General features: G+C 47.2%; 1 protein-coding gene across 1 annotated transcript; it reads left to right on the top strand.

Annotated features, from left to right (window-relative positions):
• Window positions 1-21987: 21987 nt before the first annotated feature.
• Window positions 21988-24886, top strand: LOC148714232 (protochlorophyllide reductase-like). Its single transcript, XM_088717705.2, has 5 exons — window positions 21988-22139; window positions 22257-22358; window positions 23525-24050; window positions 24166-24524; window positions 24615-24886. Exons 1-5 carry the CDS (start codon window positions 22089-22091, stop codon window positions 24768-24770), a joined length of 1194 nt encoding a protein of 397 aa, XP_088573831.2. The 5' UTR covers window positions 21988-22088; the 3' UTR covers window positions 24771-24886.
• Window positions 24887-25199: the final 313 nt, after the last annotated feature.

Genomic DNA, 25199 nt, shown 5'->3' with positions numbered 1-25199 from the left:
TGTGCTGCTCCTCCAGTGTGCTCCGTTTCTATCTTTTTGCTTGCCTAAAGAACCCTGAGTTTGGGGCTTGCTACAGCGAGACAACATGATTGCTGAAGAGTACGAGCAAATTAATGGCAAAGACAACAAAAGTAAGTAAAGGTCCATCTCGCTAAAGATGGCTATGAAGACGGATGTTTTTGGAGCTTTAGAATAAGATTGCCCAATTGACTTCCTCCAGGGCATTACTTAACTAGAAAGTAAGTGGGAAAGGAAGACTAATTGGCTGGAAGTTAGCAAATTACACCACTTCAAAAAGAATTCAAATCATGTACCTCCCAGGGACAAGCACACACACCATAGCTTTAGAACCTCTAATGTAAGCCACATTAACATATCTAAGCAGCAGAATAATGTTACATCGACAGCCACTTTGGTCATCTTATATTTTATTATATGCAACTAAATTTATCCATGACATCCATCAGATGTTAGGTAGGGTTTGAATCATGGACTAATTTGCTCTTTATATTCTTCATGTGGATGTCATGCATCACCTTTGGTTGTGGTACCACCAAAGTGTGGCCCTTTTCAACTTTTCTGACTCCACTTTGACCCAGTCCAAGCCTCTCCTTCCCTGCAGCTAGCAGCCCCTGTTTCCACTTGGAATGCAATTATGTCCTTTAATAACCAAATATAATACAAAGACACTTAGAAGACAAAGACCGAGAGAGAGTGCATGAGGCTACCAATATGGGGCCCAAGCATTCTCTGGATCTTGCTGCTGCCCATCACCACCTGTAATCTAATATTATAGCAAGTTGCTTATATTAATAAAGTAGGGAAGAAGTATAGGACAAGTAATGAATCTCAGTGGACAGAATAATGGAATAATGGGGCAACTGTTCCCAATTAAAGTGACAGTCTGGTGATTTATCAATTAGTTCATCAATGTCCAATGTTTGGTTGAGCTTGGTTCTTATTTATTATTTTTATTAGCAAAAGCAGCATGTCTACTTCTTACTTGTAGGCATGGTTGTTGCAATAGAACATCTAGTTAGTAGTACCATTAAACCTAGCCAATTGACCTAATCGAAGACACTTTTTTAATTAAACCACTAGTATGACTGGCAATTTTTAGCAGTATATTTTTTTATCATACTTATGTGATATGCTAAATATATATGTATATGTTATATAAATATCGGGTCCACGAGTTCAGGCTATTGGGCTCATAAATTATTGCCCCATGCTCGGCCGGTTTTAGACCGGGCCGAACTCAAAAGTTTTATAACCTAAGCTCAGAAAGACCTATGAAAATTATTGACCCAATCTTTCGATAATAAGAGCTGGGTTGAGTAGGCCATTGTGCATCACCCAATGTGCATCCCTGCTAACATCAGGTTCTCCAAAAATTCAGGAACATCTAATAAAAGATTATAGAGGTTAACTGATATCTAATAGATATTTAGGAACATCTTCCCCTCCTTTTTTTTCTCTTTTCATATGGAAGAACAAGTACTAATCTGCTTGCTAGAGTGGAATTTTTCATGTCTCCAAAAAAAAAGAGAAGGTAAAAGTCTTGTTAGCATAGCGGTCCAAGATGGAGCTAAAGAGAACATGAAGGAAGCTAATGAGACATGAGGTGATTTTGTAGTAAAATTTAACAGTGAGAATATTGAAGCAAGTTATGGCTATCAGTATGAAGTTGATGACATTTTGTATAGATATATTTTGACTATCTTTAAGATGAAATTGTTTATCTCTCTAGCTGCTATGGCTTGAAGTGATATAGAGAAGACATGCCAAGACTGGTGAAGTGTTTGATGATTATAGCTTTTAGTTTGAGACTATAAGGGTTACAGAGGTGCTTTCTTTGTCCATAGAGGTTTATCATGTAGCAATTGTAAGCCTTTAAGGAAGCTTAGGCTGGAGCTAAATCACTGGTTATACTAGAGGATGCGAGGAATACCCATGGTAATGCAATTAAAAGATGAGATAAATTTCGCAGAACTGAATGAAATGAGCATTGCTTCGAATAAGGTGACTATACAAGATCTCAAACATGCCAATGTTAAATATAGAGTTTTTAATGCTAGAATGAAGTCTACTTTGGAGAAAATGATAACAAAACATTTTTCTAAATTACAGAATGTCTAAAGGATTTGGAGACCATGGTAGTTTTGTACTTGTCCATTAAATCCCAAAAGAGCCAACAATGTTGTGGTCCGTTTGATATCTTTTTGATTGCTTTTAATGAATAATCATGTGAAAGAAAAACTTAAGATTTATGTCTCCTTGGCAATTTCAGGTTCCATCAAGTTTCGATCTGATTCCAATCTTGAATTGTTTAATTAAATTAATAGTATAAATCAACATGAACAATTTCATGTACATGTATGGTATATGATATTATATTATAATTTATCGTTCTTTCCTACCACAAGGCTTTCATTTATCTTTTCTAATTGTATCAAAAATTTGATTCTTTTTATGGTTTTCTTTTAGGCCAGTTTTACTGTATAATGGCCTAGCAATATGAACCATTTCTTGCATCTGGTCAATACTAGCAGTCAGCATCCACAGCTCAAGGTACCCTATGAAGTAATACGTAATACTTAAGTGCACATAATCTTATAGATGTTGATCAATTAATGTCATTTCATTCTCACGGTATGAACAAATGAGATCGATTATAGTGAACATGTATAATATACTACTCATAAAAATAAAGACAAAAACGATGTCTTCACTTTTTCTCTTTGCAAATGAAATTTGTAGTTCGTAAATTTTAACTATTTCTATCGGTGGTCAGCTTCATTGTTTCTATTCTTACTGGTCACTGAAGATTAATTCTCCATTTTGTAGCTGAAAGTTAAGTCGTTTGGACTGAGACTAAGAGCTTTCCATGGGAATTAAGAACAAATACTTAACGAGCTTTGAAGCAAATTTGGTTTGATAATGCTAAGATATATAGGTCTTTAGCTATTTAATGTTCTTATTTTGCAAAATGGAGATTTCTCTATGTGGAAGTTAAAGTGCATTTGAAGCAAATAGCATTTGAACACAACTCAATTATTTTGTTAATTAGTAGTTTATTAAGAGGCTTGTTTTGGTGAGTCTTAACATTGTTAGATCATTTTATATCCTGTAGTTTTAGGTTACAGGTCAAGCCGAAGAAAGGGCTCTTTCTACCCATCCTGTATGTTGTCTTTTATTTCTATGTCGGAAGTAATTTAGAATTATGAAAGAATCGTCCAAAGTTTGCGGAAGTTTGCAATGTACAAAACATAAGCACAAACATTTTTAACCTAGAACTCCAATTAGACTTGCAATATCTCGAAGTCTGGAAGACACATACACATACATATAGGCCATGATATTTCAAATCTTGTTAATCTCTATAGGAGGCTTTGCTTAAGAAAAGAAGAGATGAACAGATACAGCAATTATAATATCGTTGAGAATCAATAAGTATAGTGTTGATTCAAAAGTTTATAACGGTTATGAAGATTTTCAATTTACATGAATATATGATATGGCCATAATTGATTGTGACTCTGAATTTGCTCTATATACTTGGTACAAAATTTCTTGGCATTTCTTTCTTTCTCTGTTTTGACCTGTTTGACTCAAGGGTGCCACCTTTTTCTCTGTTTCATCTATTTGCTCTGTTTTTTGATATGAAATGGAGGCAGGAGCAGAAGGGGAGGGTGATACCAATACTCTGTTGCAGAAGGAGGTTCCTTCACTTTTCTCCTCTCCACCATCTCTATTATTCTCAGGAGGTACTTTGCTTACATCATTGATCCATATGTTGTTTGTTTCTTTTTGTGTTGTTTTTCAATGTATTGGGAGTGTTTATGCTTAACTTTTTAATCAGAGGTTTGTGCACAGGATGAGTACGATGCAGGGAGGACAGATTGCTGCTTCTAATTTTCAAATAATTGTTAAGAGTTCGTTGGCACTTGGAGGATTGCTATAAGGTGTCCTTTTTTTGCTTCTCTTTCTTTCCTCTCTCTTATCCTTCTTTATAAATTGGGTTTATTGGATAGCAGGATATCTGGAATAGGACTTTTGGCAAATTATCAATTTTTAAATTCTGCTTTTTTAAAATTTTTTGATCTTGTTTTAAACCCTGGATTTGATGTTGAAGTTCTTATCGATGGGCTTTTCTATGTTGGTTTCCTGATGTGTGTGATCTCTGTTCCTGATCAATATAATGGTCTCATTTCTTGGGTTGGTGTGTTCTGTTTCTGACTCATGTTTATAGTTGGCAAGATGTGCCCAAGTTGGGCCTCTGCACTTGCTCTCTAATATTCTTCTCGCAAGTAATTGGATTTGTATGACCGAATTGAATTAGATTACTATTTGAGTGGATTCTTGGAGTTTGATTGATATCAATGGTTCTACCTGTTGGGGGGAACAAGATTTTTCCCCAAATGACGCAAATGTCCCTAAGGAGCCGCACGACCTCCGACCCTGGACGGCCGAAGTCGGCGTCCGACCTCGGGACGCCCGACCTCAAGACGACCGACCTCGAGACCTCCGATTTGAGAAAAGCCCCGATGTTCGAGGTCTACTCTTGTCAGCCACCTACTACGGCTGTGCACCTCTGAGGTCCGGCCGAAGACCATACCCTGACGCCCCTCTGGCATTTATTGCGCATGGTCGCTGTAACCCTCCGGCTCACTCAACAATTAATGCGGATCTCTGGCTCACTCAACAATTAATGCGGATCTCCGGCTTATTCCACAATTAATGCGGATCTCCGGCTTACTCCACAATAAATGCGGATCTCCGGCTTACTCCACAATTAATGCGCATGGCTCCTGTCACCTACGGACTCTCAGCTCTCTACGGCAAATTAGCCCAGCAGAGTCTAGTCGACTATGATAAGTCTCTGATCTCGGCCATACCTCCGATACCAATGCAATAATTCGCCTGGTAGCGTGCTAACTCGGGTTGTACGACGCCCTCACCGCCGACATCGGTGCAATGATTCGCCTGACCGTGCGCCGACCTGAACAACATGCCGAGCCGTACTACGGCCTCGCCCTGTTACATCGCAGGTAAACCGACCCCCGCCTATAAAAGGGAGCCTTGGCCTCTCAGGAGGGGATTGGAAGATTGATGCACTCTACAGACACTATTTATCTCCCTTTTTACACTATTCGCCCCCTCCCTGACTTGAGCGTCGGAGGGCCGGCGCCGGAAAATCCGGCCACCGGTTCGTGTGCAGGCACCCAGACGGAGGACGCCGCCAGCTGACGGATCGCCGCCTCGCCACGAGGACCAGCTGCTCCTTCTCCCCGATCACACCAGACAGAGGACGCCGCTCGCCGACGGACCGCCGCCCCGCCGTGAAGAACTCGCCGCTCCCTCTCCTCGACCGAAGATTGCCCCCGGGTCCAATTTCCAGCAACAGTTGGCGCTAGAGGAAGGGTCCGAGTAGCAGTCATGAAGTTGAGAAGTAAGGGAGCCTCTAACATCTCCCGGCGTCCCCCGCAAAGTCCCGGACACTCCGTCGGGAATTCTCCAACTCCGACTGACCCAGCTCCTCAGGTCCAGCTGGAACAGTTCGACGCCCTGGTACAGCAAGTCCAGGCCCTGGCCGCCGCCGTTCAGGGTCTGCGGCGCGAGGAAGCCTTACCTACGCTCCCCCCACGGGCCCAGGCCCCGCCGGAGTGTCTCCCCAACGGCCCGGTTTTCCCAAACCAAAACTTGCATGGCTCCTCCAGAGCCAACAACGGAGAACGAGCTTCTCCCTGGAGGGAGTTACCGGGAGAAGGTTTCGACCGGAGACCCCAACTTTCTGAGGCAGAGTCAGCCCCAGACCACCGTGAGCCGGCGCAAACCACAGCGACAATCCCACGGATGGGGGAGCTCGACCGGAAAGTTGAGTATCTGGAGCGCCAGATTGCGGCGCTCCACAGCAAGAAGGCAAGACAAGAGGGAGACTTTGAGTTCACTACCAAGTCCCCCTTTTTCCGCCAGATCGAGGATGAGCCGCGAGGTTCAAAATGCCTCAAGTGGAACCCTACAGCGGGACGACTGACCCTCTCGACCACCTGGAGAGCTATCGGGCCCTCATGGCCCTACAAGGGTCCTCGGAGGCCATACTCTGCAAGGCCTTCCCGGCAACCCTCCGAGGGACCGCTCGGCTTTGGTTTTCGGGACTGAAGCCGAATACGGTGTCCTCTTTTGAGCAACTCGGCAGGCAGTTCGCTACCAACTTCGCTGCTAGCCGGCGCCAGTGACGGACGTCAGACTCCCTCCTCGACATCAAACAGAAAGAGGGGGAGTCCCTCAAGGAGTACCTGGATCGCTTCACCGCCGCTACATGGGAGGTTCGCGAGCTAGACCAGTCGATAGCCATGTCGGCTCTGAAGACTGGGGTTCGCTCCTACCGATTCCTCTTCTCCATCGAGAAGAGCTTCCCGGCCGACTTCACCGAAATGTTGGCCCGAGCCCGGAAGTATGCCAAGGCCGAGGAGGCAGTCGCCTCCAGGCGGGGAGCAATCGAGCCCGCCTCGAAGAAGCAGAAGAAGCGCCGCGAGGAGCGCGGCCAGCAAAGGAGCCGGTCTCCCCGCCGAGAGAAGAGTCTCCCCAGACTGAGAAGTCCGCCCCGACAGCAGAGGCGACCTCGGCAGAGGACCCCTCCTCTACCGAGGTCCCCACCACGGCCTCGGACGTACCCGGGGAAGTACGAGAGCTATACACCCGTCAACGCTCCCCGGGCCGAAATCCTGATGGAAATCGAGGGTCGGGACTTCTTCCGACCCCCGCCTCCTATGCGAGACACGGGATTCCTCCGAAATCCCAGAAAGTATTGCCGCTTCCACCGAGATCGCGGGCACGACACGGAGGACTGCTTCCAACTCCGGGACGAGATAGAAGCGCTCGTCCGGCGGGGAGTACTCAACCGGTTCGTGAGGAACCGACATGAGAAAAGGAGGCCGGCAGAGAATGTCGCATCAACCGAAAATCCGGGCGACAACAGGCCCATCGCCGGTACCATCAACATGATTGGGCGGGCCTCGGCAGGAACAGCCGCCCAGGGAGCATCCCCGAAGCGCCCACGTACTGATGAAGTCATCTCGTTCTCGGACGAGGACTTAGAAGGGGTCGAAACCCCCCATGATGACGCTGTGGTCATCTCTATGATTGTAAACAGGTTTGATGTAAAGCGTGTCCTAGTTGACAATGGAAGCTCAGCCAACATTTTGTATTATCATGCCTACCAAAAAATGGGAGAGACAGAAGGGTATCTCCGGAGAGTCAATGCCCCGTTGGTTGGGTTTACCGGAGATGCGGTCCCGGTTGAAGGTGAGGCTAGCTTCCTTGTCACAGTCGGCCTCGCCCCTCGTGAGGGCACCGTGAGGATGGACTTCCTGGTGGTCTGTCTGCCCTCGGTCTACAACGCCATCCTTGGGCGCCCTGGGCTAAACGTCCTTCGAGCCGTGGTTTCAACTCGCCATTTGCTCGTGCGGTTCCCCACCGGCCAAGGAGTAGGCGAGGTCCGCGAAGACCGGCTGGTCGCCAAACAATGCTACATGGCGGCCCACAGAGCAAAGCAACCAGCCGAGGCGACGATTCAGCCTACTGGCCCCTCGCTGCCCATAGAAACCCTCGATGCGAGGGACACCCTCTGGAAGAGGCAAGTAGAGCCCGGTGAGCTCCTTATTCAAATCCCACTACAAGAAAATTTTCCCGAGCTAACCGTGCAGGTCGGCTCCGGCCTCGGTGCCCACGAGAGGGATCGCCTCGTCAGCTTCCTGCGGGACAACGCTGACGTCTTCGCCTGGTCGCCCGCGGACGTGCCAGGAATTGACCCTGAGGTCATGATCCACCGACTCCAGGTGAGGCCAACCAGCAGGCCTGTAAAGCAGAAGAAAAGAGGCTCCGCCCCGGAACGACAACGAGCTGCGGCTGAGGAGGTGGACAAACTCCTCGGGGCCAGCTTCATCCGGGAGGTCTCCTACCCGGATTGGCTCGCCAACGTAGTCCTCGTAAAGAAGGCCAACGGGAAGTGGCGTATGTGCGTGGACTACACCGACCTAAACAAGGCCTGCCCGAAAGACAGCTTCCCCCTCCCGAGCATCGACCAGCTCGTCGACTCCACTTCAGGACACTAGCTGCTAACTTTTATGGACGCCTTTTCAGGGTACAATCAAATTCGAATGGCGCCAGAAGACGAGGAAAAGACGGCCTTCATCACCGACAAGGGCACCTACTGCTACAAGGTGATGCCCTTTGGCCTGAAAAACGCTGGGGCCACCTATCAGAGACTGGTCAGCCAAATTTTTAAAGACCAGATCGGCCGGAACATGGAAGTCTATGTGGACGACATGCTGGTGAAGAGCCGAGCGGCGGAACACCACATAGCCGATCTCAACGAGACATTCGCCAAGCTCAGGAGATACCAAATGAAGCTTAACCCGGCGAAGTGCGCGTTCGGGGTCACCTCGGGCAAGTTCCTGGGTTTCATAGTGACCCAGCGCGGAATTGAAGCCAACCCGGAGAAAATTCGGGCACTGCAAGAGATGTCACCTCCAAAGACAGTTAAGGAGGTGCAACGACTCGCGGGGCGGGTTGCCGCCCTGGGAAGGTTTGTCTCTCGGTCAGCCGAGCGCTGCCTCCCCTTCTTCAAGAGCCTCAAATGGCCGAAAGACTTCCGGTGGACAGAAGAATGCCAGCAGGCCTTTGAAGAGCTTCGGAGCCTTCTGGCCTCTCCCCCGCTGCTCACCAAGCCCCAGAAAGGCGAGATCCTTTACTTATATCTGGCCGTCTCCTCAGCTGCAGTGAGCTCAGTCCTCGTCCGGGAAGAGGACAAGCTCCAAAAGCCGGTCTATTACACCAGCCGGGTTCTCAGGGATGCTGAGACCCGATATTCTAAACTTGAGAAGACTATCTTCGCTCTCATCATCTCGGCTCGGAGACTCAGGCCTTACTTCCAAGCCCACACGATAGCTATATTGACCGACCAGCCTATGAAGCAAATATTGCAGAGGTCGGATCGTGCGGGGAGGATCGCCAAATGGGCGGTCGAGCTCGGGGAATTCGACCTCGAATATCGGCCCAGGCCGGCTATCAAAGCTCAGATACTCGCCGACTTCATCGCGGAGTGCACCCTTCCGGACGACCCCGAGTGGCCACCCGAATCCGTGGAGGAGGCCCCGAGGCAGCCATGGGTCCTGCACTCGGACGGGTCTTCGACCTCGGGGGGCAGCGGGGCCGGACTTATCCTCACCAGTCCAGACGGAGTGGTGGCCGAGCAAGCTTTGCGCCTCGAATTCCCGGCCTCGAACAATGAGGCCGAGTATGAGGCTCTCATCGCCGGGCTCAAGCTGGCGAAAGAACTAAAAGTGGGAGACCTGACGGCCTTCAGCGACTCCCAGCTGGTGGTGAACCAAATCCGAGGAGACTTCGAAGCTAAAGAGCCATCCATGCAAAAGTATCTCCAAAAGGTGCGGGAACTCACGTCTGCCCTGAATTCTTTCAATATTCAGTACATTCCCAGAGCGGAAAACCTCAGGGCAGACCAACTATCCAAATTGGCAACCTCCCGCATGAGCGAGCTTCCCAAGGGAACAACGCTCGAGTACCTCCAGATCCCCAGCACGGAGGAACCCGAACCCACCATGTGCATCGACTCCGAGCCAAGCTGGATCGATGGGCTCGTCTGCTACCTTCAGGACGGAACCCTACCTCACGACGAGACGGAGGCTCGCCGAATCAAGCGCCAGGCCCCCCGGTATGTCTTGTACGAGAATAGACTTTATCGGCGATCATTTACTTCTCCCCTTCTCAGATGCCTCCGCCCCTCCGAGGCGGACTATGCCCTCCGAGAGGTCCATGAAGGGATCTGCGGAAATCACCTGGGGGGTCGGGCATTAGCCCATAAGGTCCTGCAACAAGGATATTATTGGCCCACACTCCAGAAGGATGCAACGGATTTCGTCCGGAAGTGTGATCGGTGCCAACGAAACGCCAATGTCCAGCGCCGACCTTCAGCTTTGCTGACTTCCATCATCGCCCCCTGGCCGTTTGCCCAATGGGGGATCGACATCCTGGGACCCTTTCCCCTGGCCACCGGACAGAGAAAGTTCCTGGTCGTCTCCATCGACTACTTCACCAAATGGGTCGAGGCCGAACCCGTCGCCCGGATCACCGAGCAAAAGATGCGGGACTTCGTGTGGAAGTCCATAATCTGCAGATTCGGACTACCCCGTATCCTTATATCCGACAATGGCCGACAATTTGACAATGTTCATTTCAGGAAATTTTGCTCTGAGCTCGGCATTGATCACCGTTTCACCTCAGTCGCTCACCCCCAGACAAACGGGGAAACTGAGGTAACTAACCGCACTATTTTGCAGGGGCTCAAGGCTAGGCTTGATCGGTCCAAAGGACAGTGGGTCGAGGACTTGTACAATGTCCTTTGGGCGTACCAGACCACGTTCCGACTGCCCACGGGAGAGACCCCCTTCAACCTGGCATACGGCACTGAGGCCGTCATCCCGTTGGAGATCGGCCTGCCTTCTCCAAGAGTGGAGCATTACGACCCCGACACCAATTCCTCCCAGCTCAGGAGCAACTTGGATCTTGTCGAAGAGACAAGAGAGGTCGCCCGGGTCCGCATGGCGAGATACCAACAGCGAAAGGCCCAATACTACAACGTCAGAGTCAAGACCAGGCTCTTCAAAGTGGGGGACCTCGTCCTCAGGAGAGTCGAGGCTTCTCAACCGACCGAGCAAGGGAAGCTCGCCCCAAATTGGAAAGGGCCGTATCAGATCGCCCGGGTGCAACGACCAGGGGCCTATAAATTAAAGTCCCTAGAGGGGACCCTGATCCCGCGAAGCTGGAACTCTGAGAATCTACGAATGTACTACCAGTAAAACCCCTAGGGGTTCATGACAATCAGGACAATGGACTCAGCTTCCTTTTTGCAAATAATTCTCCCATCTTGATGGCTGTAACTCTCTTCTAACGTTGGGTCGTCTGTGATCCTCAGATTCCCCGGCCAAAATCGGGATGCCTCGAGGCTCGACCGTAGAGTCCCAAACTCCCTCGACCTCGAGAAGTATCGCAGGACGATGAAACATCGGCTTGGCGCAAGATTCCCTCGACTAAGGTCGGGATGCCCCGAGGGTCGACCGTAGAGAACCAGACTCCCTCGACCTCGGGAAGAAGCCGTAAGGGGTGGAAAGGGTGGCTCCACCCGGGGCGCCACAAAGTGGACCCCCGGGAGCGGTCGACGATCCCCGATCCCCGAAGCGAGCTTTCCCCCGACTAAGGTCGGGATGCCCCGAGGGTCGACCGTAGAGAATCAGACTTCCTCGACCTCGGGAAGCGCCGCAGGTCAGTAGAGCGTACCCAGACCCGCCGACCTGACGAAAGATCCCCCGACTAAGGTCGGGATGCCCCGAGGGTCGACCGTAGAGAACCAGACTCCCTCGACCTCGGGAAGAAGCCGTAAGGGGTGGAAAGGGTGGCTCCACCCGGGGCGCCACAAAGTGGACCCCCGGGAGCGGTCGACGATCCCCGATCCCCGAAGCGAGCTTTCCCCCGACTAAGGTCGGGATGCCCCGAGAGTCGACTGTAGAGAACCAGACTCCCTCGACCTCGGAAAGCGTCGCAGGTCGGTAGAGCGTACCCAGACCCACCGACCTGACGAAAGATCCCCCGACTAAGGTCGGGATGCTCCGAGGGTCGACCGTAGAGAACCAGACTCCCTCAACCTCGGAAAGAAGCCGCGAGGGGTGGAAAGGGTGGCTCCACCCGGGGCGCCATAAAGTGGACCCCCGGGAGCGGTCGACGATCCCCGATCCCCGAAGCGAGCTTTCCTCCGACTAAGGTCGGGATGCCCCGAGGGTCGACCGTAGAGAACCAGACTCCCTCGACCTCGGGAAGCATCGCAGGTCGGTAGAGCGTACCCTGACCCGCCGACCTGACGAAAGATCCGTCGACTAAGGTCGGGATGCCCCGAGGGTCAACTGTAGAGAACCAGACTCCCTCGACCTCGGGAGGCACCACAGGTGTGCAAAGCGTCCACGGACTCGCCGACCTGACACAAGATCCCTCGACCAAGGTTGGGGCGCCCCGAGGTCCGACCATAGGGTCTCAAGCTCCCTTGACCTCGCAAAGAGCTACAAATCAATAAAGCCTCCCCAAATCCTCTCAACCTCGGCGGGCGTCGTCGGGTCCGTGAGAAGCCCGAGCCCCCTTTAAGTCAAGAATGACTCCGGAGGTCGACGAGGAAGGGAAGCAACCTACTCCACCATGCAAAGCATAACTCTAAGAATGCAAGAGGTACACCTAACTAGACGCCCTCCTTGTCAGATTTTATCTACATACTGCTGAGCGGAATCTCATCCAACATTGGAGTCTTATCTCGCCCCGAAACCGGGCTTCTCCAATAGGTCGGCTTAAGACCGACCCCCTAACTACATTATGCATGCTCCGTTCGTCAAGTCTCCGCAATTTGTACAAAGGCTTCATAAATTAGGGCCCAACTCGGCTCTTCTACGTAAACTCCGACGTCCGGCTGAGAAAGTGGTCCCGGCCACGAGTGTACCAGCCAAACACGGGTACCAAGGCAATCTTTGGAAATCCCAGCCTTGCTCACCGAAATCTCGGCAGAATCCGAGAACGATAACTACGAAAACCCTCGGCAATAACTTGTTTATTAGCCCGCGCTCCCTAAGAGGGGTTCGGAGTTGAGTTCGGAAACCCGACTAAACTCCCCGAATAGCAGCACGCACAGACCTAGTCCGGTCTTACTTGAAGGGCTAAGGCCCGACCTCGATGCCTTGGAATTTTTCTAAAGGCTAAACGTGATGACTTCAACGACTCTCAGATCTGAGTTATAGGACTTAGAGAAATTTTCTAAAAAACCTAAGACTCGGAGCTCCCTTTGGTCGGAATGACTGGAATCCGAGAAGGCTAAGACGTAGCCCGGGAAAAGGGGCAACTTCGTTAAGCAGCCCGAAAATTAAAATACAAAGTTAGAGGTCGTCAAGGCGGTTAGCTAAGGCTCTAGCTTCATCCACGACAATAGAGGAAAAGATGAACACAGAATGACAAAAATATTTTTTCATTGACAAAGGGCCGGAGGGCCAATTACAAAATTGGAAGTCGGCCACTCAAGGGCCGACCTCGGATACAATGAAAAAAGAGAAAGAAAAAATATAAGCTAAGTCCTAAGCGGCGGGAGCAATATCCGGGGGGTCGTCCGGCACATTGATGATCTCGGGATCTTCAGCCGGCACAGGCTCGGGGTCGGGGGCAGGGGCCTCAGGTACCGCCTCCGGGACGGCGTCCGTCTCGGCTGCCGGAGCCGCCTCCATGATGCCGACCGCCTCGGCCACCCCCGTCGAAGGCTCGGCGGGGTCTTGTTCGTATATTCCCGCCTCGGATGTCAAAATGGCGGGGAGGCCTTCCGCGTCGAACCCCCAGCCCAGGTTCTCCCTCGGACGGACTGTCGAGAGGTCGTACTGAGGGCAGTACCGGCGCATCTGCAACCGAAAGTTCTCGAAGCCCTGAAGGAACCCGTCCACCGTCTCCTCCTCCAACATGTCGCGGAACTCTTGCGACTCCTTGAAGAGTTCCACGGCGTGATCAGCCCGCTCAAGTGCCCTCCGCTCTCGGGCCTCGAGTTGCACGATTCGGAGGCGGGAAACCCCGTCCTCATATTTGAGGGCCGCGACCTCGGCCTGGACCTCCCCCAAGCGCGCCTCCGTACCGCGCATGGCCGACCTGGTCAGGGTGGCCGCCCTCCGAGCTTCGGCCTCGGCCAACGCCGCCTCCAGCTCGGCGACTCTTTTCTTGGCCAGCTCCAGCTGCTGGCCGAGCCGCCAGGCCTCCTCTTGACAGCCTTGGGCGATAAACACCAAGGCGTCGAGCTCGTGGACATGCTGAAAAGAAAGAAACGAAGATATCATGAGTTGAAAAACACACAAGTCCGCTAGTAGCTTAAGGAAATTAAGAAGGAAGCTTACCCGGGCGGTGTTGCAGTAAGCACCGTTGGCGACCTCCTCCAGCAGAATGTTCCGGAACTCAGCCCGGTCCGCTGGAAGCATCGCACGCCGCAACACGGAACGTGCGATCTCGGCATCATGAAAGGCCGAACTCCCCTCGGGAATAGAGGAGTCCGGCTCGACTGAATCTTCTCGGAAAGCCCGGGAAGAGCTCGGCACGATCGAGCCCGAGGTCCCGGAGCCGCTCGCTTCGGGGCCTCGAGTAAGCCCGGGTTCTGGCCGCCGCGGCCGGGCCATGGATGACTCCCCCCGCTGGGCAAGGGGGGCAGGGCAAGGAGGGGCCGATGCACCCGCCTCAATGGCGACCCGCGCCCGCCTCGGGTCAGCTGTGGAGGCCCCCGCCTCGGGGCCACTCGTCCCGGCCGACGTAGAAGCGCCGTCCGTCCTCGCCCTCTTCCGAGGCTGGGGTATGGCTCCCCCGGCCTCGGCCTCTCGCCTTCTCAGGCGGGAAAAAAGTGATGTGTTGCTGGTCGGCATATGGGGAATGTCTGAAATCAAAAAATTTCGTTAAGTGTTAGACCAGTGGCAGTAAAACCAAAGAACGAAAAAAAAAAAGTAACGTAACCACCCTTACCCTCGGGGCGCGCCGAGCTCAGACCCACGCTCGCCAGGGCGTCCTCCCGCAGGAGCTCGGTCAGGTCGTTGCCCCTCCCGAGGGCTCGCAGAGAGTCCAGGGTCCTCAGCTCCCTCCTCGAGGGCTCAGAGAGCTTATTGAGGGCCTTCAACCGAGGGTTCCCCCACCTCGGGTCGAACCCCCAAGGCGCCTCGGACGCCAGGAAGAAAAATTTCCCCTTCCACTCATGAATCGAGGAAGGGGCACCCTGGAAGAGTGACATACCGCCCCGAAAGGCGAAGTATAGCCACCCTGCGTCCGCCGGGTTCTTCTTCAACAGAAAACACCGGCGGAAGAGGCCTACCGAGATCGGGACCCCGTGCCCGAGGCACAGGGACAAGAACCTGATTATGGTCCTCCACGAGTTCGGAGCCAACTGCGCCGGGACAAGCTGGTACTCGGCCAGCAGGTTGCTCACGAACTCGTGGGCGGGAAAACGCAGGCCAGCCCAAAGTGTCTCGCGGTAGACCGCGATCCGACCTGGGGGCGGCTGCGTCACCCTGTCCCCCGGCCCCGCAGTTTCAAGACGAAACCCGGGCTGGAAGAAGAACCGGGAGCGGATCAGCTCCAACTCCTCCCCCGACAGGCTCGACCCCACTTCCTCAGGACCCAAACCCATTCCCACAGAAGAACGAAATAAAAATTAAAAACAGCGGATGGAAGCTGGGGAGGAGAAAAAAAGGGGAACTCTAGCAATCACGGGGTAGGAACCTACTGGACATCGCCGGAAATCGCTCCGGGCACCAACGGCAAGGTTCGGTTGAGGGAGGAAACAAGGGAGAAAGACAACGAAAATAAGAAGCAGCCAAACAAGACCTTTAGGGCAACCTCGAGAGGTTTATATAGACCCCCCTGACGGCCCAGATCAACGGGGTCGGTTCCCATCCCTCGATCGGGTCGCGCCACGTGTCGACCTCAGAAGTCGAGGCACCGTATTCACTCCGGATTAATAAATCGGGTACGAAATCGAAGCGTTGTCCCATCGGATCTCGGGGCCTCATCATGGGTCCGCAAAATCAAATCGTCTTGAGGAACGAGCGGACGCCGCCCCCGCTCCCCTCATTTAATAAGATCTGGGACACGTGGAGCCCCGATGTGGCCTCCACCTCCCCGGAATTATGATCCAGTAAAACGAAAGCGGAAGCGTCCGACCTTAGGTCATGCCGCGTGTCCGCTTTAGACCCCGCAACGGCACACTCATTGATGAGTAAGGGGTCTCGATTACGGGATCGAGACACCGCCTCGACGAGTTCGAGGACCCCCATCCTTAATCCGCCGCAAGGCAACCTCGGCAATTCAAGAGACGCCACCCCCGCTTCAAGAAGCGTAATGATACGAGCCTCATCATAAGCTCGCTGAATAAAGCAGCCTCGGGACGCCAAAGGGCGCAGGTTTCACCATGAAAACTCCGAGAAGCGTAAGGACGCAGACGAGATTCGCCCCCCCCCCCCCCCCCAACTTTAATGATAGACTTTACTTCCCACGTCCGAGCCCACAAGCCGCTCGAACTCGGAAGTCGGGGGGTAGTGTTGGGGGGAACAAGATTTTTTCCCAAATGACGCAAATGTCCCTAAGGAGCCGCACGACCTCCGACCCTGGACGGCCGAAGTCGGCGTCTGACCTCGGGACGCCCGACCTCAAGACGACCGACCTCGAGACCTCCGATTTGAGAAAAGCCCCGATGTTCGAGGTCTACTCTTGTCAGCCACCTACTACGGCCGTGCACATCTGAGGTCCGGCCGAAGACCATACCCTGACGCCCCTCTGGCATTTATTGCGCATGGTCGCTGTAACCCTCCGGCTCACTCAACAATTAATGCAGATCTCCGGCTCACTCAACAATTAATGCGGATCTCCGGCTTACTCCACAATTAATGCGGATCTCCGGCTTACTCCACAATAAATGCGGATCTCCGGCTTACTCCACAATAAATGCGGATCTCCGGCTTACTCCACAATTAATGCGCATGGCTCCTGTCACCTACGGACTCTCAGCTCTCCACGGTAAATTAGCCCAGCAGAGTCTAGTCGACTATGATAAGTCTCTGATCTCGGCCATACCTCCGATACCAATGCAATAATTTGCCTGGTAGCGTGCTAACTCGGGTTGTACGACGCCCTCACCGCCGACATCGGTGCAATGATTCGCCTGACCGTGCGCCGACCTGAACAACATGCCGAGCCGTACTACGGCCTCGCCCTGTTACATCACAGGTAAACCGACCCCCGCCTATAAAAGGGAGCCTTGGCCTCTCAGGAGGGGATTGGAAGATTGATGCACTCTACAGACACTATTTATCTCCCTTTTTACACTATTCGCCCCCTCCCTGACTTGAGCGTCGGAGGGCCGGCGCCGGAAAACCCGGCCACCGGTTCGTGTGCAGGCACCCAGACGGAGGACGCCGCCAGCTGACGGATCGCCACCTCGCCACGAGGACCAGCTGCTCCTTCTCCCCGATCACACCAGACAGAGGACGCCGCTCGCCGACGGACCGCCGCCCCGCCGTGAAGAACTCGCCGCTCCCTCTCCTCGACCGAAGATTGCCCCCGGGTCCAATTTCCAGCAACACTGCCTAATGACTTTGTTTACTTAGGATATTCATTATCTGCAGTATGTTCCATATGCAATTAACTAGAGAATAATCTTTGATTGTGGGATAGTATGCATAATGAGTTAATTTTAGAGATAGATATTGGAGTGTGATAATACAACCTTCTTTTTTTGTTAATATATATACATATACATATACATATACATACATACATACATACATACATATATATATATGATAATTATATATTTTAATTTTATTTTATTCATATTAGCTATAAGAAAAAAATTGTATTATATGGTTTTTATTAAACTCTATTTTCATCATAGTATCAATTGCCTTATAGCCAAACAATTTTAAATCATTTTTTTGGTATCTATCTTTTTAGGTCATTGTTACTCAAAAATAGCTTTAGATTTGCTGGTCAAATATATAGCAAATCATTTCTACAGCTTCGTGACAGCTTTTGGTTCTTGACAGCTAAATATTTTTAGAGTAAAAACTATTTCACTTAAAAGTGGCTTTTAATCTTAAAATACAGTTTTTGCCAAAAAAAAAAAAATAGTTATCTAAGCCAAAAGCTATGGCATCCTCAAATGGAGCCTAAGAGATAAAATATTTTTTTTATATTGATAGTTAGACTTCTTTCTACCTGAAAAATTGGTAAAGAGAGAAAAATGAAGCCTCGAGAACCAAAAGTTGCTTCTCCCTTTTGGCAAGAGGTTGGAAGAGTTTCTTTTTTATTTTAATATTTTCTTCCTCCCTTTTGGCTTGGAATTTATTTAATGAACATAAGCTTTTAAATTGCTCAAGGATTTATCCTTGCACAAATCTTCATGTGAAATGTTTATCCAATGATGGAAAAGCTAAGTGTAAACCCACCTTTGCTCCATGTGTGTGATAAAACTAGACTTTATATATTAGTTTGACTAAGCTTCTCTTGGAAAGAGGGGATTTTGTACTTATCCAAAATTAGAAATGTAATATCCAAATCAAAGATTAACATCATTAATCATGATCTATATTGCTAAAAGTATCTATGAACTAAAATTTATATATTTTAGTGATCTCTAACTGCAACAAATGAATACAAAAATGAATAGTTTCTATTGCACTACTGTGCTAAAATATATGATAACATTCATCACTTATACATGTTAAAGTATGTATTGATTGAAACCCGATAGATTTTAATAATTAGGTCATAGGAAATATGACCTTATATCATTTTAAACATATATTTTTGTATTCTATTGGCATATAGGTTAAAGATAACTAAAATATGTGACTTTTAAACTTGAGACAATTTGATACCTTCTCCTCTTGAGAGACGAAAGGAGCATAGCGTGTGTGTGTGTGTGTGTATGTGTGTGTGTATGGGTGTGTATGTATGTATGTATGTGTATATGTGTGTGTTATCTATGTATGTATGTATATATACACACCAGCAATATAAACGTACAATACAGCAAAAAAATAAATTTAAAAAAAAAACCTAAATGATAAGAGTGATGATATACATGGATTAGATAAATAATTTTTTATTTTTGATTTTGAAAAAGTCCAATTTTGAAAAGAAGCCAGTGGGTTGGGATGTGGATAAGACATAGATAGAGGCTTTTTTTTCTAAATAGAATCCAATTAGTTTCGGATACCTAAAAACATTATATTGATAAGAAATAAAGACAAATAAAAGTAGAGTCACACTAGTAACTTTTTTAATTATATTTTTTTGTTCGGATATTTCTGAAGAGAGAAACTAAGGATATTCTAGTCACAAAATTTTAACAGAAAGAATCTAAAAAGGGATATCTCTCTTTCATTTAATAATATAGTATATGTGCATATACATACACATTTATATGTATATGTTTATGCATATATGTATATATATATAGTATTTAAATATATAAATATATTGACATATAAATATACATATGTAAATATATTATTATCATACATATATGTATTATTATTTATTATTAACAATAAATAATATTATCATTAATATTATTAATAATGTTATTTAACTGGTAAAAATATGAATGTAGTCAATATCAAGGAAAAGTTGGCACAAAGTGAAAGATATTCTTTTTCTCTCAGTCTCTCCATTTTTCAAATGACTTTCGGGCATGGGAGGCTCATAATCAATCGACCCCATTCTAGTTATTTTGGATGAATGCCATGACTTGTATCTTTTACTTTTACACTCAAAAGTGTGTTAAAGTTACTTTTAGTAAAGTGACATGCATCCATTTCACCCCAACCAAATGTGCCCATCTAGTCAAAATCCTTTTTAGTGGCTAACTCCAAGTTATAGTAGATGGTGTCTTGTTTAGCTCGATCATGTGTTTTATCCTTTTGTGAATGATATTCCTATATATTTATCTATTGTAACAATGATCCCACAAGTCAAGAGTCGATTGTAACCATGTAGCTTGTCTAAATCCCAACAATAGAAAGGATGTGAGAAAGAAAGTTCCCATCTTTTCAAACTTTACTTGGTATTACTACAACATCTCCGATGTTAGCTCCTTTTATTTCATATTCTTCAAACCCGTGTCTACCCCTAAAATGTCCGTACTACACCTAGCGTTCATATTCATCATGTCATATTACCATATTACCTCCATCCTTTTAGAAAATTTGAGACAATTTTTGTCACACAAGTAGGGATGAAAATAGATCAGATAATGTCCATTCAAATCTATTTTCATATTCAAATCTATCCAGTTATGGATAAAAATTTTAACATCTGACTGATATCTGTATTTGTGTCCATTTTCATCCAAAAAAATAGATATAAACATAGATAGAGAGCCATCCGATTCGTATTTGAATATCTGATTTTATTTGTAGTTTTATTTAATTTTATATAGCACTCATAAACTTTTAAGAGAAGTAAAATACTATATTAACATGCTATTAACTTGATTTATCATCTATTTAGTAATATCTTTGATTTTGTAATATAAAGCTTAATTATCCAACTTATATCCATACTTTCAGTATCCGATTTGTATTAGTATCCGTTTAAAACAAATATTGATATGAATTTTTATATCCGACTAATATTTGCATCCGTATCTATATTTATCTAACAAAATAAATATGAATGTGGATATACTAGTATGCGATCAGTATCTAATTCAATTTTAGTCCTACACCTAAGTGCTATATGTGTCAAACTTTTCCTTATGACAACTTGCTACCAAAAGTAGCACTCACAAAGAACAAGCTTTGCTTTGTTGATGGAGCCCACCAACCTACCTGCAAATATTTAAGCATGGATTCATTGCAACAGCATGGTGATATTTTGGATCGCTCACTCATATCATGGTGAACCTCACTTTGATGTTGCACTCGGTGTGCTTAGATGTCTTAAAACACCTTAGCCAAAGATGCACAAATGATGCTAAAGGTTTAAAAAGACATGTGGCAAAGATACATTTTTCGCAATCAACCTCAAATAACTCTAGAAACAAACTTATAGATTGTGGTATATCCCGACAGCCAATACTAGCTCTTTTACAAGTTTAATACATTAATTGAAAACCTTACCTTACAAGTTGAACAAGTTTTGAGTCAAAGTGAAGGACCATGCTATGTCAACGCAACAATCTAGAATGAAAAATTACACTTATAATGTGTAGCTCTCCTGCAAAGCTAATTGCTAGCAACCAATATTAGATACCATATGAGGGTTTTTCTTTTTCTTCTTTTTTTTTAAGAGAGAGGGAAAAAAAAAGAGAGGAGAGAACCCCATGCATAATATAACTAACCAAGTCCAACTTTTTATATATGCACCATCCAAGAATCAAATTTAGAAACTCTGTTTGCTTGGTGCATAGAAAGGTGTGACCATTAGGGCAAGTCTTACCTCACATAAAAATAATCAGTGAAAAGAGAAATAGAGCAATTACACAACAACTATGGAACTTCTTGTGTGAATTTTTTGTATCCTTAAGCATTTCCCTTAGCCTGAACAATGGTTCACTTCAGGTTTGGATTTCGAACCGGAGAATTGATGCCACATCACCAATGTACAGGACCCATGATGCACATTTGTCATCAACAAAGACCAATACCTCACCCTCCTTCACATGGCCATAAAACCACAAAAGAAATGGCAATTATTGGGCTAGCATTATGCAACATAGTGCGAAAAGATCCCTAGGGGACAGGATATCCAGGTCCACTATTCCTCTCCGGCCGAGCTCTCAATACGAACAAGCCATCCCAGGCCAATGCATGTGTTAAAATTAGTAAAGTTAGTCTCTTGGAATACTCTAGATACATATTACTCTAGATTCATACGAGGATCATTAATATATTTATGTACTTATCCATCTTTACATCTTCCTATAATATCTGTTTATTTTCATATGTAGTCTTAATTACATGCAATTAATGTAAATGCATGCACTAGAAGTCTCCATAAAGTCTATAAAATACTTTTCTATAGGTTGTATTTGGGAACATAACCATAAGTTGATTATTCTTCATCTTTGTATTGAGTTGCTTCAATTAATTATTCGCTCTTATTCATCTTTTTGGTTGCACTATCATTTTCTGCACGATGGATCCAAGAAGCAAGGCAAACATCCTCGATTTTTTTTTTTCACATCGGTCTTGGATTAGTGTGATTTTGGTTGTACTATCATTTTCTATACGATGGATATATACAGAAGCAAGGTAAATATCCTCAAGAAGAAAATCTAAACAACGAAATCCCATTGAAGGATATCCTGCCTAGTTGGCGTCTGATGGGGCCGGTTCCTATCGCCTTATCCTGTCACGCTATTCCCTTTATAAGCTCTCTCCCACCCCCATTGCCTCCTTCCACAGGCCAACGTCTCCTCTCCATCTACCATTAACAACTCTTTGAGCAGCTTTTTCTCAATGGCTCTCCAGGCTTCCTTCCTTCCTTCAGCTCTGTCCACCCACAAAGAGGTGAGTTTGGAGGCATCGGCATCATTATATAGTCTTGCTTGGTTCTTCGTTTCTTTCTTGTCCTTGGAATGGGTTATGTGAATAAGGTTAGCTAAGTGTGAGGTGTCTATGGTGCAGGGAAAGGTAAGTGGTGGTGTTAAAGACTCGGCTTTCTTCGGGGTTTCGCTTTCGGACCATGTTAAATCTGATTTCGGTTGTTCAGTTCTCAGGTGTAGCAAGGTATTAATTTTTTTCCCATTGTTTTTAAGATGGTTGGTTTGTTTTCTTAAAGATGTATGTATATTTATTCTTTCCAGTTTTTATTAGAGCATCAGGCTTCTGATTTGGATTTAGTCTTACTCATTGCTTGGCGAATTGCAAACTCTCCTTCAAATGGTAATGATTATGTAGGGGGTTCATGTTATTTAAGCACCAGCAATTGGAAATAATTGCAGTACATCAGGTCGTCTTAGCTCAGATGAGAAAAGGCTCCCAATTTAATGAAGTTCTTCTCATTTCAATGATATAAAATCCAAGTTTCCATCTATCTAATTCTGATCTTATTGCCTGCACTCTCGAATCTTGGACTCCAAAATAGCAAAACAGATCATCCAAAAGACAACTTTAACTCCTCCTTTGTTCATTGCATATGTGAAATTATGGGAGCTATGGCTTTTTGTGTCACCCCAACCTCAAGTATATTTAGCTGTTTCACAAACAAGGTCATCAATTCCTCGGACCATGCTTTAATCAATTGGCTACTCCGATCAATAGGCACTGGCATCACGTTTCTTCTGTAAAGTCTGAACATTCTATAAGAAACTTGCTACGACCATCCCTTTGAGGCCCAAAATAGTTATACGGGCTCGTTTCGTTCCTAGAAAAAAAGGGAAAAAGTGTGGTCAACGGAAAAGTAATGAGATGCCTCTTATTTGGTTGAAATTTTCAAAGGAGAGAGAAGGAAAAGTTGTATTTCCATGGAAATATAATTCCCATGTTTTATAGAAAAGTATTTCCCATGAGAAACATGAAAAAGTTATTTTTCCATTAACCGGAAATCACTTCATTTTTATTTTTTTTCAAAAATGCCCTTCAGCATTAAAAAGGCATTAAAAACCTAATTTTTATTAAGGGTATAATAGGAATTATACATAACTTTTCTAGAAAAGTAGATGGTCAACCAAACATAAGCACTATGCAAATCTGTCACTTTTCCATTGTCAACCAAACATGCCAAAAGTATTTCTTCAGGCATTTTCTTTCTAGAAATCTGCTTTTCAGAAATTATATTCCTAAGAGAAAAAATACTTCCTGCGAGCCAATGAAGCGGATGCACTGTCTTAACTGCTTCCCAGGATCATCAATTTTTTCCATTAATGCTTCACAAATTGGCTACGAACTTGCAGAGAGCGAAAGCACCGGTCGGAGTAAGAGCGCAGACGGCAGCTACAGCCTCTCCGGCGATCAACCGAGCCACCCCGGAAGGGAAGAAGACACTGAGAAAGGGCAATGTGGTGATCACTGGGGCCTCCTCTGGTCTGGGTCTAGCCACTGCCAAAGCACTGGCCGAGACTGAGAAATGGAATGTGACCATGGCCTGCCGCGACTTCCTCAAGGCTGAGAGAGCAGCCAAGGCAGCCGGCATGCCCAAAGTCAACTACACCATCATGCACCTCGACCTCGCCTCCCTCGACAGCGTCCGTCAGTTTGTCGAGAACTTCCGACACTCCGGGATGCCACTTGATGTTCTGGTGTGCAATGCTGCTGTCTACCTTCCAACTGCAAGCGAGCCCGCTTACACAGCTGATGGATTTGAGATGAGCGTTGGAGTCAACCACCTTGGCCACTTCCTCCTTGCCCGCGAGCTCCTCGAGGACTTGAAGACATCCGATTACCCCTCTCGCCGTCTCATCATCGTCGGTTCGATAACAGGTAAGGATTCAGAGCTTGAAACTAGAAGGCTGGGCTCCATCTTTCACTTGCATGGTTGCTATGGAGCTTGCGATAGCTAAATTCCTGTTCGTGTTCGTGCGAATTAATAACGCAGGGAACACGAACACTTTGGCTGGGAACGTCCCGCCGAAGGCAAACCTGGGAGACCTGAGGGGGCTCGCGGGGGGCTTAAATGGACTGAATGGCTCGACCATGATCGACGGCGGAAGGTTCGACGGAGCGAAAGCGTATAAGGACAGTAAGGTCTGCAACATGCTAATGATGCAAGAGTTCCACAGGCGATACCACGAGGAGACGGGCATCACATTTGCTTCCCTTTACCCCGGCTGCATTGCTACTACTGGCCTCTTCAGAGAGCACATTCCCTTGTTCAGGCTCCTCTTCCCTCCATTCCAGAAGTACATCACAAAAGGCTTTGTTTCTGAAGACGAGGCCGGCAAAAGACTTGCACAGGTAGAATTAGTACTCTCTTGCCACCTTTAGGTTGCAGACGTGTTTGCAGGCGCAAGGCCGCGCTGATCGCTCTGGTTTTATTGGTTTCAGGTGGCGAGCGATCCCAGTTTGACGAAGTCTGGCGTATACTGGAGCTGGAACAAGAACTCGGCATCGTTCGAGAATCAGTTGTCGCAGGAGGCCAGCGATCCTGAGAAGGCTCGGAGGGTGTGGGAGCTCAGTGAGAAACTGGTTGGTCTAGCTTAATGCCTCTTCATGTAACACCAAGTCATGTTTTTTGCAGTGGATTTGCTTGTAGAATTTTGATTGTAGTATTCTGTTATTGAGATAATAAGAATGCAGGCATCCCTTTTCCAGACTCAGATGATATCAAAGGCTGCATTCAATTGATTAAGAATGCAGGCAAAGAATTGCTGCTAAAACTCAGATTGATCATCAAAGAATGAACGTTGGAAAATTCATTGAATGGATGTAAGTCAGAGCTCAACAGGTGAATTGGATGAATCATATGATTGTTGCATCCAGTTGGCTCATTTGTCAAAATTTCAGATTATATATAGCAGTCAGAAGAATTCATGACTCTAGAGGATCATGGATTAGGATTTCTATTTCCATGTTGTTCAACATAAGAAAGGAAGCAGCTTTGAGAGCACTGGAAGTCTGGAACAGAATAAT

This window comes from Phoenix dactylifera, chromosome 3 (genome assembly GCF_051530095.1).
Source record: "Phoenix dactylifera cultivar Ajwa chromosome 3, Ajwa_hap1_PhDact_Kaust_v1.1, whole genome shotgun sequence".
Taxonomy (NCBI): domain Eukaryota; kingdom Viridiplantae; phylum Streptophyta; class Magnoliopsida; order Arecales; family Arecaceae; genus Phoenix; species Phoenix dactylifera.
Note: the sequence above shows the minus strand (reverse complement) of the source record. Positions and strands in the feature narration are given on the sequence as shown.

Bases quoted from the DNA above. Each gene is read 5' to 3' on its own strand.
- LOC148714232 (XM_088717705.2), top strand. From the start codon at position 22,089: ATGGCTCTCCAGGCTTCCTTCCTTCCTTCAGCTCTGTCCACCCACAAA. The intron at 22,140-22,256 runs GTGAGTTTGGAG...TCTATGGTGCAG, and splicing joins CTCTGTCCACCCACAAAGAG to GGAAAGGTAAGTGGTGGTGT. The intron at 24,525-24,614 runs GTAGAATTAGTA...TATTGGTTTCAG, and splicing joins CCGGCAAAAGACTTGCACAG to GTGGCGAGCGATCCCAGTTT.